This window comes from Vairimorpha necatrix, chromosome 10 (assembly GCF_036630325.1).
Source record: "Vairimorpha necatrix chromosome 10, complete sequence".
Classification (NCBI taxonomy): Eukaryota; Fungi; Microsporidia; family Nosematidae; genus Vairimorpha; species Vairimorpha necatrix.
The window spans coordinates 505,439-520,645 of NC_088825.1; the positions used below are offsets into that span (position 1 = coordinate 505,439).

Genomic DNA, 15,207 nt, shown 5'->3' on the forward strand with positions numbered 1-15,207 from the left:
ATTCAATTATGTCATGTATCCGGGGTACATGGCCATTTTTATAATATCTCTCTAAATAGTTTTTAATGTAAATATGTTTATTGATGGTTTTAGTCTCTCTCTTGGATTCTATATATTCCATACCCTTCACAGACAGACTTTCTTTTATAGTTTATTTTTAATTTATTAATTGTTGTCAACGCTAAACACAAACATTGGCGTACTTACGAATGTAGTAACGACCATCCAACTTTCGTTTGTTTGTTTGTTTGTGTGACTCATCATTACATGCCGTTTAAGATGTTTGACAGCTGATCGTTTTGACAGTTGTCTATGTGATGTAGTCATGTACATCACAACATGGACACTATTTTTAAAGATATTGTAATCCGCTGGCCAAATATTATGCCGAGTGAGCCCAGCGCAGCAAATATATAAAGAGTAGTCATTTTGGCATTTTTGAAGATGATATTAAGTCTCTCTTTTTACTAGATGACATCCTCTTTAGGCTAATCTAGAAGTATTCGATAATATATCTGTTGTAAATCATTCTGGCATATATGTATAAATTGTAAATTATATTTACAGAGTAAAAGTCCAGGTACCACATCGAAACTTAATAACGGTTCTACTTAATAGGAGATATTTTTGATTAGCAATTTACAAATACAAGTCTCTCTGATTCCTATTTAATATTTCTCCCTACATATTATCTGCCCAACAAATGTACTTTGTATTTGTTCATAGGTCTTAACGCTTGTTAGAAATCGTATTTTCTCGTTGCATGAGATTAGAATTCAAAAGGCTGTCTTGAAAAATTATTAATAACTAAACATAAACGCCAATATAAAAATATTCGACTTACTATACCAAATCCCCAAATTCTTTGTGCACCTCTTTTAAAATATCAATAAAACTATACTATGATTATTTTTTTTTTATATTTCGATCTTTTTTCTATTTTTTTGTATAGAAGATAGTTTTTTCGAAAAGAGCACATAATGATAAATTTTTATTTTGTTGCAAAAAACGTTTCAATAGTCTCGTATCACAATCTTCAATTATAATTTTATAGTACCTAATTATCTATATATTTTTTTTGTATAAATATAAATTACTCTATAAATGTTTATATTTATTATATAGAATATTTCGTACTATAAAGGTAGATATTTAAACATAAACAGCTTTTAATACTTTTATAAATTCAAAGTAATGTGTTATGAAATAAAATAATAGAAATGCAGGTAGTCCCACTTTTTTGAATAATTTTTTTTGCACGATGTTTTAACACTAACCTAACGAAAACATAAATCACCAAATTTTTTTTTGAATATAATATAAAGTTATAGCGAGGTATGTTACGCCCAATCAAAGTGTTATTTTGTTCCTCTTAAAAATTTAAAAAATGTATCTATTTTTTGCAGTAAAGTTTACTGTGGGAAGTTACGTAAATATCAGAATTATTTTTTGCAAAATTTTTTGGAGATCAAATATTATTCTATATATAGTGCGTAGATATATAAGTCACGGAGAGATTATAAAATAGTCAATTCAATTATAAAAGTCCGCTACATTTGACTAGCATAGATTACTTTGAATGCTCAAAACATTCTTAAAAGTATTTGCCATACAATTTAATATTATTTTTTTTACATTGCATTTGAAAATAGTAAAAAAAGATTTTAAATTAAATACATATTAATTACGTTTTTTTATTTATTCGTTTAATTATGGAAATTGTGATTTGATAATCTTAATAAATGTATATTGTAATTATTAGACGAATATAAAAAACTTTCCATTATAATTTATAATGGAATAATTTTATCGGATACTTTAAGATGATAATAAATTAGTACACATATGCTCAAGTTCAATTAAAAATTATCTTTGTTACTAGAAGGAGAGCTTTTATTACAGAATCTTTTTATCTGACAAAAAACCATATAAAGTTAGTATATTTAATAGAATTACGATCTCCTTATAAGTTTAGTTTCGTATCCGAAATCAGAGGTTTTAAATTTTTGAGCGACAGATTTATCATATTTGTGCAATACAGCCAGTAACAAGCGCTTCATAAATTCTTAGATATTTTTGTTTAAGATGTTCGAAAGCTCTTTAATTCAAAAACTTGAACTTTTACTTATTTTTTCCAGTTAGCGCACTGTAGCTCCAGCCACTTCTGGTCGTATCCTAATCTTCGAATTAAAGCGAAAGACGATAATGTGTTCTTCAGCACAATTTAAAGATGTATTATGCTCAGATTTTTTAGTTCGCTTTTGTCCGTTGCACTTTCTATAATATTTTGTCATCACTTCATTTTACATGAATCCTTTCTTGTCGTGACTTATACTTAGATCATTTTCCTCTTGTCTATTCCTATTTGGAATTTTTATATTTCTTTATTCTTATCAATAACAAGAATATTCGGGTTGTTAAGATTATCTTGTATATGACAAGATATTAAAGTCTGCTCGATCACTTATACAAATTTCTGTATCAAGCTTCCTCTATGATTAAAATATTTATATTTTGAGTGTTTTTTTTGATATTCATTAAATCTCATCATAATTATTTATTCGTTGATTCATGTATAAAAGCCTTAGAGAAAGCATTATTTCTACAGAGTTTTTATTTAACATTACTATAACATACAGTTATCCTATCCCACAAGATATTTTTTTTAAAAATAATTCCAAGTTTCTTCCTTACAAATTAGTATTTGAAATTTTTATTTAAATTCACTACAAGTACAGAGAAGTCTCTCCGACTTGTTATGACAACTTTAAAAAACATAACTTTACTATAAATAAGTTTTTACACGTTATATTCTATTCTTTGATCAAGAATCTTGATATATTTTTTGATTAAACAAATATGCCCATGAATATGATTTTTTTATTCATTACTTATTCAACACCAACTAATCACACTTCTGTACCTTCTATTTCCACTTTAATTTGCGTCTTAGAGTCAAATTTGTACAACTTAAGAGTTAATTTTTACAATGATCGAGAATTAGAAAGAAATAATTTGTTTATTAAAATCAATAAAACTAACATGTTGTATAACAAGTTAAAGAGTTCTCTAGTACATGGAATTAATAGATTAATTTTTTTATTAATAAAAAGGACAGAAAAAAATAAGTATGAATTAGTTAGTAAAATTGAGAATTCTATAAATATGAATAATGCTTGTATTGAGAATTATATTAAAGTATGTAATGAACATTTAAATAGTATAATAAATTTGAAGAAGGAGAGTTTTGAGAATATTGAACTTTTAAATCGTAAATATTCCCAAGATGTAGGGAATATTAAGAAAGAGTTAAATAGATTGAGAGAGATAAAAGCTTGTATGCGCAAAAATTAAATAAATTTATATAAGATTTATTGAGTTATTACAAATATAATGAGTTTTTTATGTTTGCTTAGAATATTATATTTTATTTTTTATATAAACTTAGATTTTTTATATAAACTTAGATTTATTATGTTGGATTATATTTCTAATATTCGCTTAGATTTTTTTATATTAGCTTTGATTTTTCTATAAGCATAGATTTACTATGTTAGCTTAGATTTATTATTTTAGACTAGATTTCTAATATTCGCTTAGATTTATAATGTTAGCTTAGATTTTTTCTATAAGCTTAGATTTATTATATTTTATTTTACATGTTAGCTTAGGTTTGTTATGTTAGCTTAGGTTTTTTTATGTTAGCTTAGAATTATTATTTTAATGATTTTTTCTATAGGCATAGATTTACTATGTTAGCTTAGATTTTCTTATGTTAGCTTAGATTTCTAATTTAGCTTAGAGTTATAATGTTAGCTTAGATTTATTATTTTAGACTAGATTTCCAATATTCGCCTAAATTTATAATGTTAGCTTAGGTTTTTTCTATAAGCTTAGATCTATTATATTTTATTTTACATGTAAGCTTAGGTTTATTTGTTATCTTAGATTTGTTATATTTTTTTTTACATATATACAAATTTTTTATATTTTTTTTTATTTTACATCTATGATTAGCTTTCTTTGATTTTTATAATAGCTTAGATTTTTTTATTTTATCTTATAATTTTCTATAGTTTTTTTTACATATGTATATTTTTTATATTGGCTTAGATTTATTAGTTATCTTAGAATTTTTTTTTACAAATTTAATCTTTATTTATAATATAAGCTTAGATTTTTTTTACAAAGATAAACTTTATTTATTATGTTATCTTAGATTTTTTTTACAAATTTAATCTTTATTTATAATATAAGCTTAGATTTTTTTTTACAAATTTAATCTTTATTTATAATACAAGCTTAGATTTTTTTTAAATTTAATCTTTATTTATAATATAAGCTTAGATTTTTTTTACATATATATATGAATTTTATAAAATTTTTTTTTTACAAATTTAATATTTCTTTTTATTTTTGATTCTCTCTATTTTCTTCTTCACCTCTTCATCTTCTTCTATTTGACTCTCATTAATTTCTTTCCTATTAAATGGGTCTATTCCATCATTAAGCATTATCATATTGTATGTACTCCTGTCTACTGTCACATTACTCGTCAGTAATCTTATTGGATCTTTTATTAAGTTATAAGTCAGTGGATCATAAAATCCTTCTTCTTCTTCTTCTTGTTCTTTCTGGTTTTCTTTAAATTTCTCTATAAGTTCTTCTAGTTCACTGAGCTGTGAATTATTAAGAAGAAATTTGTTCCTACAAATTTCTTCTCCTCTTACAAACAAATTCAGATCAAAATACATTTCTTCATTACAGACTTTTTTTATAAATTTCTGGTCTTTTATATTTAGATATATTAGTAAGATATTTCTTAAGAGATCTTTAGGCTTAAAATTCAGAGATTCTTTTGTTATGTCTTTAAATGTTTTTAAGATCAAGTCACTGCATTTTGGGCCGACTATTATCTTGAGATTACAGTTTAGTATCTTGACGAATATTTCTATTAATTCGTCTACTAAAAGTAGATCTTTATTTTTATTTATAATTTTCCCAAGGAGTCTAAAACAAGTGTCTACGAAGATGAAATATGTGTGGACTCTTTGTTTTTGTCTTTTTAAATCAAATAACAAGCTATTTATATCTTCAATGTCTCTACTATTTATATTTCCAATGTCTCTGCTATTTATATTTCCAATATTAATATCTTTTAGATTTATTTTCTTGGTTATTTCGTTGATCTCTTTAATTCCTCCTAGTCCTCGACTTAGACAATATTCAAAATCACTCATCAGGTAATTCACTGCCTTAATATTCTGTCTACATGTCTTAAGTACTGCATTATTCTCTACTAGTATTATATTTATTAAATATCTTATTTCTATCTTGTGTCCTTCTTTCTGGATCTTATTGTAATATTCTATGATCTTGTTCATTAGACTGAACTTGATAATATTCGGATTATTAGCGAGGATCCTTAAGATGTGGTGTTTTAGATCTTCATATTTAAAAAGGAATGAAATGACCGAGGCGTCAGGCGGGAAGAACTCAGAAATGTACAAATAAACAGAGCAGATTAATTTGAAATTCGGATTATCTTCATTTTGTACTGTGTGAATGTAGTCGCTTAGATATTCCCCGTATCTCTTCTCATTCACTATATTCTTCAATATCTTGTCTATTTCTTCTGTCTCTTCTTCTTCTATCCTCTTCATTTTCCTCTCTTCTATCATCTTTATAAAACTAAGTTTAAACACCTCTGCTTTACTATAAAAGATGAAATTTGTAAAAGACTCCTCTTCTCTTGGTATCTTCATCTTTTTACTAATAATAGTCTCTAAGAACTTATTAATTAGTAAATTCAAGGAATATGCCTCCTGGTCTGTCATAAAATCTTCTTTTTTAAAAAGCGTCTTATTCCTCTCCTGATTATTCATAATTATGCATTTAATGCTAAAAATGAAGTGTCTCTTTAAGAGAGGATTCTGACATATTAGAGTCTTTATTATAGAATAAATAATGTCTATAAAGTTCTCTTCTAAGACATACCAAGGATTTGACCAGATTGATTCGTCAGAGAATATTTCTAATATTTGAGGAAAAGATAATAAATTCTCTAAGAAATAGAAATATTTCTTAGAGCAAATATAAGAAAAGAAAGGAATATAAAAAGATAAAGGGAGATTTGGAAGAATATCAAGAGTATTAAAAGATGATTCCTTTACTAAATATTCAAATGAATTATTATTAAAAGGGAGTTCTTCTATTTTTTTAAGTAAGAAATCTTTATGATTTTCTGAATAATCTTTACTATAATTCTGGAATATTGTAAGAAGAGGATCTTCAGAGATCTCAATGAAATATAAAAAGAGAATTTCAGATTCTTCAAGATCCAAAGAAGATCCTCCATCGAATTGTAAATCTAAAGATTTAAAGAAATCAACACGACTTAAATATATTTTAGACTGTGACATATTATTAGAATTTGTCATATTAGAATTTGTCGTGTTATTAAGATTTGTCATATTTTAAAGGGCAAAAAATAAAACTAAATTGTTTAAATTTCAAAAAAAATGTTTAAATTTCAAAAAAACTAAATTCAGCATAAATGGAGAAGAAAATTACAAAATTAATTTAGAATTTATTCTGACGATATTTTGGAACTGAGTTTTACAATAATATAGATTTCTATATTATCAAATCTAGAGATCATATTTTTATGATACTAAGAGTTATACAAATTCAAAAACTTGCATTTTGTTTATTTTATATTTTGTTTTCTTTTTTTACTATCCTTGTTAGTCCAGTGGTTAGGATATCGGTCTTTCACACCGGGGGCCCGGGTTCGATTCCCGGACGAGGAAATAAATTTTTAGAAAAATGAAGATATTTATAATATTCTGTATACAGACATCTTTCTGTCTATAGACTAAGAGGCTAAAGTCAGCTTAGACTATGCCATCTTTCTGTCTATAGACTATGCCATCTCTCTGTCTATAGACTAAGATATCGCCATCTTTCTTTAAAACTTTACAGCTTAGACAAAGAATAGTCTTTCTTTTTTTATCATTTCACCCCTCTTTTCGTTCTATGTTCTTTATTAAGTCTTCTCTTCTCCCTTTCTTTTCTTTATTTTTCTTCTTCTTATTCTTCCACTCTCTTTTTCTTATCTTCGTCTTCCAGAGACATTTGGTCTTCAAGTGCTCTTCTTACACTTCTATTCCCATACACTGTACTTATAAGAGTATAGATCTCTTCTATATTAATAATCACTCTAATACTGACATAATCTTCTGTCACGGGTCTATAATCTCCCAGAAGATCTTCAAGAGATTATTATATGAAATGTCTTCTTTTACTAATTGTAATGTACTAAGTTTCAATATAAAAGGCATATTTAATAATAGAGGTATACCATCAGAGAGAGGTATAAAGAAGGAGTTAGATCATATTATAGACTATATTAGACAGACTAATACTAAGAAAGTCTTCTTTGGGCAGTCTCTGGGCTGCTCACTGGCGATTTATCTTAGTAAACTTATAGAAGGCCGAGTTATACTAGAGAATCCTTTTAGAAGTTACAAAGAAGTAGTAAGAAGAAGGAGAATATGGAGACACATAGCATTTTTATTAGTAGATAAGTGGGAGAATAAGATGGATAAAGTAGAAGAGTGTCTCTTTCTACTGAGCAGTGAAGATAAGATAGTTAGAAATGAAGATGGAGAATATTTAAGTAGACAGTGTAAGAAGAGTAAGATAAGATATTTAAAAGGATCTACACATTTTAATAGTGCGAAAAACAAGAACTACTACAAATTCATAAATGAATACATACAAGAATAAACGAAATAAAATAGATTTATAATATTTATAATATGTATAGATTGATATTATAATATTTAGATTTGATATTATAATATTTAGATTATATCTATAAATTTGTTTTATAATATAAACAAATTATAAAACAAATCTATATATCAAATCTAAATATTATAAATCTAAATATTATATATCAAATAATAATCAAATCTAAATATTATAAATCTAAATATCAAATCTAAATATTATAAATCTAAATATTATAAATATAAATATTATATATCAAATAAAATATCTTTTTTATAGAACATCCTTTAATAATTCATACATTATGTTCTGTACTCGCTCATCTCTAAACACCCCCGTCTTGTTACTAAACTCCTCTAAATCTACACTTATCCACTTATTTATAAAATTTAAAGGATTAAAAGAGAAATCTTCTAAAATCCGGCGTCTTTTTTCTAAATTATTTTTAATCTCAAAAGTCGTGTCAATTCGTCTTTCTAAATTGTAAACATCTTTATGATGTACTTTAGGATGCTGAAATAAATCATCAACTTCCAAGATAATATCATAACATCCATCTTGAACTAATATCTCAATATTATCAAGAGGATATAAATGATCATCTACTAATTCAGGCAAATCTGTAAATTTAAAAGAGTCGACTTTGAAAATATTCCTTAATTCTTCAGTGCAAGTTACAAGGGAATCTTTGTCTAGTAAATTATTCTTAATGGCGTATTTGTAAAATAAGCCTAAGAGATTTGGTTTAGAACATGTGGAGACTTGGAGAAGAGAAGAAAGAGAAGGACTCAGTTTCATGATATCCCTGGAATTATTAAGAACGAGAACTAATTTAAAAAACTTTGCATTTTTTGAGCGGAATTCAAAGGACTCGACATCATCCCCTTGCATCATCCATTCACAAATATCATCAACATCGTTATTGTATTCATTAGAATTAAGATCATGTAATTCTTGGTATTCAATTTTGTCTTGGTCTTCAATTTTCTCTTGATCTTTATTAGAACTGTCTCTTTGATCGTCTTGATCTTTATAAAGATCATCTTCAAATTTGAATTCGTCCTTAAATTTAAGATCATCTTCAATTTTGAATTCGTCTTCTTGATCTTTGAAAGATCTTATTAGATAAATTCGCTCTATTAAATCACTTAATTTCATCTCTCGATTATTCTTAAAATCATTTAACACTCGGGAATCTAATCTGAAGAAAAATCCATCAGAATCAGAGTAGGAATTTATATAAAGACGGAGTGTCTTAGTACACTTAATTCTCTTACGATGCTCGGCCTCAATCTTAAGTCTCTTAAGAAGACACAAATCATTGATCTGATTCTCGACTTTCTTGAGATTTTCATAACGGGAAGTCATGGGGAACGAAATAAAGAAAAACATGAAAACAATACTACAATACTATATAAAACATTACTATATATAAAACATTACTATATCAAACATCATATATATAAAACATTACTATATAAAACATTACTATAAATTTTATGAATAACTATCTGTATCAATTTTAATTGAATTTATTGCATTATTTTGGTCACTGCATCTACTACATCTGAATACGTAGGATAAGACAAACACTCAAGATTCTCTGCATAAGGCGTAGGAATATCCTCTGCCAAAACTCTCACTATCTTCACTTCACTCATCCTCTCATAAATATTCACTGCTATTTCACTCGCTACACTAAAACACGGATACGAAAAATCAACTATAACTACCCTCTTAGTCTTCTCTGCTGACTTAATAATACTCTCATAATCTATTGGTCTAATAGACACTAAATTAATAATCTCTATATCAATATCTCTCTCTTTTAATATCTTATCAGACTTAAAAACCTCTTTTAAACTTATTGATATACCTATAACAGATACATCTTTACCTACCTTCTCTATGACAGATTTGTCAAGGTCCTGTAAATAATCAAACGGAACTGTGTCATATTTATCTCTGTATAACATCTCATTCTCGAGAATAATAACAGGATTATTGTCTCTTATAGCACTTTTAAGAAGGCCTTTGTGATCTCTACCTGTATACGGGCATACTACTTTGACCCCGGGAATAGCGCCATAATACTGAGCGAAATCTTGTGTGTGCTGTGCAGCATACCCGGAATTAAATCCATTTGGACCTCTGAAAACTATAGGACAAGAAACTTGTCTACCTGACATATAAGAAGTTTTAGCACATGAATTAATTATATGATCAATGGATTGTAAAGCGAAATTCCATGTCATAAAATCAACAACAGGGCGGAGGCCTAAGTAACTGGCGCCTACTGCGAGGCCAGTGAATCCCATCTCTGAGATGGGAGTATCACGGACTCGTCTCTCGCCGAATTTATTTAATAAATTCTTAGTTAGGCCATGTGGGCCTCCAGAGAGGCCCACTTCTTCGCCTATGATGAAGATATCAGGATTAGTAGACATTTCTTCATCAAATGCCTGGTTTATTAATTCTCTTATTTCAAACATGTACAGTAAAAAAACATTTATTTTATAAATTAAAAAACCAATAAAAAGTTATATGTTATTGATTTATTGGAATTTAGTGTGATTTATTAGTGCGATATAAGTTTCATATTAAAATGGTATGGTTGGTTGGTAATTTGTTACATGATTTTGAAATGACAAAAATTTTTGAATTATTTAAAAAAAGATATTAATAATAATAGTAAGCAGTCAACCCACAATATAAAGTATAAAAATATTATTTTAACTATATGTGGTATCCCGGGGAAGCTCTCCCGGTGATAAAGTACCACTCTAAAATAGAATTAATATATTGGCCTTTATTTTTAAACGTCTCTTTATACTCTCTCATAGCTGTCTTGTTACTATGTCTAAACACTCCTTGTGTTTGTCTCTCCATCTTCCTTCTGTACCCTTCCTTTCTAGAATTTTATTTATAGTAAATAAAATTCTAGAAAATTCAATGATAGATTTGACAGGGAGTGAAATAAAATAAATGTTGTAGAATTACAGTCTACAACATCCTGCCCCCTCTCAAAGCTTTAACTGTTTCCTGTGAAACCATCCTGATAATTTATATACTTTATACCTTAATTTAGTTTTTTCCTTTAGATTCGCCCTGTATGGACTTATAAATTTTTTATTAAGTTTGTTTGTCGAGAAGTTCCTCGCATAGAATAGAACTTCGACCTTATTTTTCTGCTTACACATTTTTATCTTGGTCTTTTTCTTTCTTGGCCGATCTGATGCATTAAAAATTACCTTACCTTTATAAGGATCATAAAATCTTATTTTTGAAATCTTATCTCGATATTTTACTACAGGGTTAACCTGATCTTTTGTTTTATCTTTAATAATTTTACCAGTTTTACATTCTGTTACTACTTTCTTATTTTTATTCTTTTTAACCCAATTTTGTTTTCCAAATACTGTATTTCTTTCTTTCTTATGTTTATTCCTACCCAATTTCACATTACTATCTTTCGTTTTGGCTGTATAATTATTTACTTTATTATGATCTTCATTTTCAATTTTTTCATCTTCCACTACGCATAGTCTTTCAATCATTATTTCGTCCAATGTTTTTTCCGCTACCTCTTCATACCCAATGATTTTGACAATCTTCTCGTTCACAATAACTACCTTATTTTTATAATCTAAAATGCAATTGTTGTTAAACAAGAAATCTCTGCCTAGAATCACATCATACATGCATCTATCAAAGACGTATGGTTCAATAGAGTAACTCTTGCTTACTCCTTCAAATTTAAAGTCTAATTCTGTTGACATATTAGTGGTAATTACTTCTCCATTGGCTATAACCGTTCTTATAGATTTGTTTTCTCTAAGCTTTAAATTTAATCTTTTAGCTAATCCTTCAGATATAAAGCTTCTGCTTGCTCCGCTGTCTAACAAAATGTCCACGTTACTTTCCTTAATATTCGCTCTAACAACCATTTCTCTAATGTTGTCTTTTTCTTCTTCCATGACATTCATTTCATTTCTTCTTGGTAAATCCCTATAGTTTTGATTTCCTTTTTCTTTATTCATGAAGCAATCAACAGAATTATGTCCGTTGTGCTTGTGGTATTTGCACCACTTCTTTTGTGTTGAAAAGTAATTATTTTTATGTGTTCGTTCAAATGTTTCGAACTTTTTTGAATCATTTCTTGGATTATTTAAATTAAGTATTTCTTCTTCCATCGTTAACAATTTCTTCATATATTCCTCAAGGTTGTGAACATTGATATTATCAATTAATTTTCCTCTAGTGTTGTCACCTAGCCCATTCTTAAAGTACTCCCATAATTTTCTGTTATACTCGTCCTTGTTTATCTTATATGCAAGACTATAATATTTAACGTATTTATTAATGTACTCATAGTATTCCTTGATGGTTACAAAATCGATTTGTTTTGCATTAGTAAGTTTCTTAATCCATCCCTCAGCTTTCTTCACGCTGTATACATAACTGAAAATTCTTTCTTGTATTTTCATTAAATCTCCTTTAAATATTTTGTCGTCTAAGGACTTATCAGAAATCAAGTCTCTTAGTATGAGCTCATATTGCTCTGGATTCCATTTGTTTCTCGTGGTAATCTTCTCAAATGTTTTGAACCACTCATACATATCAAATTTTTGAATATCTTCTATAATATTCAGTTCTTCTTCAATTTTAAATTCCGTTCCTGGAATAGTGTAACTTAATTTAATTTTCTTCTGGTTTACTTCACCATAATTAGTTTTATTATCATTCACTAGTAATTTTGTACTCGCACTTGGCACTCCTACACTCGCTCTTGAATTCAAGTTGTGGTATCCCGGGGAAGCTCTCCCGGTGATAAAGTACCACTCTAAAATAGAATTAATATATTGGCCTTTATTTTTAAACGTCTCTTTATACTCTCTCATAGCTGTCTTGTTACTATGTCTAAACACTCCTTGTGTTTGTCTCTCGTTCATCCTTCTGTACCCTTCCTTTCTAGAATTTTATTTATAGTAAATAAAATTCTAGAAAATTCAATGATAGATTTGACAGGGAGTGAAATAAAATAAATGTTGTAGAATTACAGTCTACAACACTATAAAATACATATAATATATCTAAATTCACATTCTGTATAATAAATTTTTTAGTAACATTATTAGACAATTCAATTAGATGAGTGCAATGTCTATTAAAACAAAAAGCGGACAATTGGGATGTAAATAAAATCTGTCCATAATAAACGAGACATGACAAAATAAACCTTCTATAAAACAATGTATAATAGTATTCATAAGTTAGTTGTACTAAATTGAAATTATAAAAGATACTAAAGAATTATTAACTTAGGATTAGAAAGTATAAAATGGTATATTTTGAGAAATCTTTGTAAAAAGATAGGTACTTTAGTCCTAACGAGGAAACCAAAATAGCATTACATTCTAATTTATACGGCAAAGAAGATTTTTATAAGAAAGAGAATCTGTTTGTAAATATAAGCAACAATATTTCATACGATTATCTTTTTTCAGAAAAAATAACACATATAAGACTCATTAAAAAAAAATTATTCATTTATTTTTAAAAAACTTCCAAGTCAAAAACAATGAATTTGCCACCGCCATACATCCCCAAAAAAACATTGGATTCGTAAAAATCTTCTTCAAATCATCTGGTTTATATTCGCAAGTATCGTCATCTGCCTTATTGTAAGATGGCAACTCTGCATTTGAGCCAGAATCTCGTTTTAAATTAATGGGGTCTTTTGATGCAGATGCTACTGGGTTGTTTTCGCTTAATGGGCATTCACCATTGGTATTGGTGCAAAGGACAATGCCAAATTCTCCAGCATCTGGGCTATAAGAGGTGGTATCTGACAAACTACTACTAGAATCTACATCGAAGCCATATTCCGTCCTTATACTTACTTCTGAAGTTAATAAGGGATCATTTGCCGAATTTGAGTTAGAACTATTAATGCTTACCTCTTGATCTTCTTCTGATGTTTTTTTCATTAAATTTTCATCAAATTCATTTTTTATCGTATGTTGTTCATTTTTGTTGTTAAGAGCATATCCCGTCTCTCCGGCTCTACGATCAACTGACAAATTCTCGGTGGATTTTTTAGTGTAAATATCTGATAATACATTTTGATTATGATTTAATTGATCAAATTTTGATAAAAAATTGTCTTCCACATACAGAAATGAATCGCGAGATTTATCTGTATTATATTTTTCTTGTTCAAATTCTTTCAATTTTTTAAAGGTCTTTGCGTTGGGATCTTCGTGTACTTCTTCTGCTAAAGTTGAGTTTTTGTTAATTAAAAAATTTTCATTATGAGAGCTTTCAGATTCAATTTTCGAATTGTCTTGATATTCCCATAAATCTAAAGAGACTTTACAAAATGTTAGTTCTGATTCGGGATTTTGATCATCAGAAACAATGGAATAAAAATCGGTGTCATGTATATAGGCATTTCGAAATTCATTTAAATTGGAGTTTTCGTGCTCTGATGCTGATGATGTATCATTTGACTCATTAATGGGATCATCTTGGCACATTTTTTTCAAGGTAGAATTTTCGTTAACTATCAAATTGGCATTAAAATTATCAACGAAAGCATCTTTGCAATCTTTTATTTTGGTTTTTGAATCGTCTTGAGCTTTTGAGTTATATTTATGGTCCGTAGATAATTTACCATATAATTGTTCTGATTCGTTATTTGAATTTATATAGAGAGATGGACACTCTGAAAATTCACTAAAAGAGAGGGATCGATCAAATAAAGAAAGTTCCATGTCTGTATTATTTGAAATATCATTTAATGAGTAACTTTTTTGCAAAGGATCTGCCATTGAATCGTTAATTATTATCATATCTAAATTTTCAATGTTGATTGAACTGTCCGTGTCCAAATTCGGAGCACTTTCTTTGTGATCTTCTTTCGTTGATTTAGAAAAGCTTAAAAAACATAAAATGTATTTTTTTATCATAATTAGGGTTCAGAAATATAAGAATATATAACATCCCCCCCTCCAAGACGGTTAGTCTCCTACATCACCATTGACCCTAAGCAGATTTTTCAAGTCATAATGTCTCTTTTTAACATATCGCCCATTAGATAGCTTCACAACATACGAGTCCCCAGGGCATACCACCAATATAATACCTTCGTCTAAAAACCTTCCCTTTTCATATTTATTACATCCTTTGATGTTTTCTTTCTTAGCTATCCTTACTCGTTGTCCTTAAATAAACCGCTCTCTATATCTTCTAACAAATCTTTTACTGTAGTCTCCTTCTGGTACATTTAATATCATCACTTTCCCTGTATTGTCTTTTACCGCTTCATTGGGAGTACTTCTTATACCTCCATGGTAACTATTATTATAAATTTTAAAGCTTTCAATCACTATGTCTTCAAAACTCGCC

The 15,207-nt window shown here is 27.9% G+C and overlaps 6 protein-coding genes and 1 non-coding gene across 7 annotated transcripts; 3 read left to right on the forward strand and 4 right to left on the reverse strand.

Annotated features, from left to right (window-relative positions):
- Positions 1 to 2,865: 2,865 nt before the first annotated feature.
- On the forward strand, positions 2,866 to 3,354 carry VNE69_10060 (uncharacterized protein; the record flags this gene model as incomplete). The annotated part of the gene is made up of 1 exon (XM_065474782.1): positions 2,866 to 3,354. The coding sequence occupies one exon, from the start codon at positions 2,866 to 2,868 to the stop codon at positions 3,352 to 3,354; it is 489 nt and encodes a 162-aa protein (XP_065330854.1).
- A 1,043-nt stretch (positions 3,355 to 4,397) lies between these two features.
- Positions 4,398 to 6,440, reverse strand: VNE69_10061 (ubiquitin conjugation factor E4 (UFD2); the record flags this gene model as incomplete). Its single annotated transcript, XM_065474783.1, has 1 exon — positions 4,398 to 6,440. The coding sequence occupies one exon, from the start codon at positions 6,438 to 6,440 to the stop codon at positions 4,398 to 4,400; it is 2,043 nt and encodes a 680-aa protein (XP_065330855.1).
- Positions 6,441 to 6,740: 300 nt separating this feature from the next.
- Positions 6,741 to 6,812, forward strand: VNE69_10902. The gene has a single exon. It is a non-coding gene; the product is annotated as a tRNA-Glu (tRNA).
- Positions 6,813 to 7,038: 226 nt separating this feature from the next.
- On the forward strand, positions 7,039 to 7,791 carry VNE69_10062 (alpha/beta-hydrolase domain-containing protein; the record flags this gene model as incomplete). Its single annotated transcript, XM_065474784.1, has 1 exon — positions 7,039 to 7,791. One exon carries the CDS (start codon positions 7,039 to 7,041, stop codon positions 7,789 to 7,791), a length of 753 nt encoding a protein of 250 aa, XP_065330856.1.
- A 279-nt stretch (positions 7,792 to 8,070) lies between these two features.
- Positions 8,071 to 9,165, reverse strand: VNE69_10063 (SWI/SNF complex component; the record flags this gene model as incomplete). Its single annotated transcript, XM_065474785.1, has 1 exon — positions 8,071 to 9,165. The coding sequence occupies one exon, from the start codon at positions 9,163 to 9,165 to the stop codon at positions 8,071 to 8,073; it is 1,095 nt and encodes a 364-aa protein (XP_065330857.1).
- A 164-nt stretch (positions 9,166 to 9,329) lies between these two features.
- On the reverse strand, positions 9,330 to 10,289 carry VNE69_10064 (pyruvate dehydrogenase E1 component subunit beta (ODPB); the record flags this gene model as incomplete). The annotated part of the gene is made up of 1 exon (XM_065474786.1): positions 9,330 to 10,289. One exon carries the CDS (start codon positions 10,287 to 10,289, stop codon positions 9,330 to 9,332), a length of 960 nt encoding a protein of 319 aa, XP_065330858.1.
- Positions 10,290 to 13,343: 3,054 nt separating this feature from the next.
- VNE69_10065 (uncharacterized protein) lies at positions 13,344 to 14,768 on the reverse strand (the record flags this gene model as incomplete). The annotated part of the gene is made up of 1 exon (XM_065474787.1): positions 13,344 to 14,768. The coding sequence occupies one exon, from the start codon at positions 14,766 to 14,768 to the stop codon at positions 13,344 to 13,346; it is 1,425 nt and encodes a 474-aa protein (XP_065330859.1).
- Positions 14,769 to 15,207: the final 439 nt, after the last annotated feature.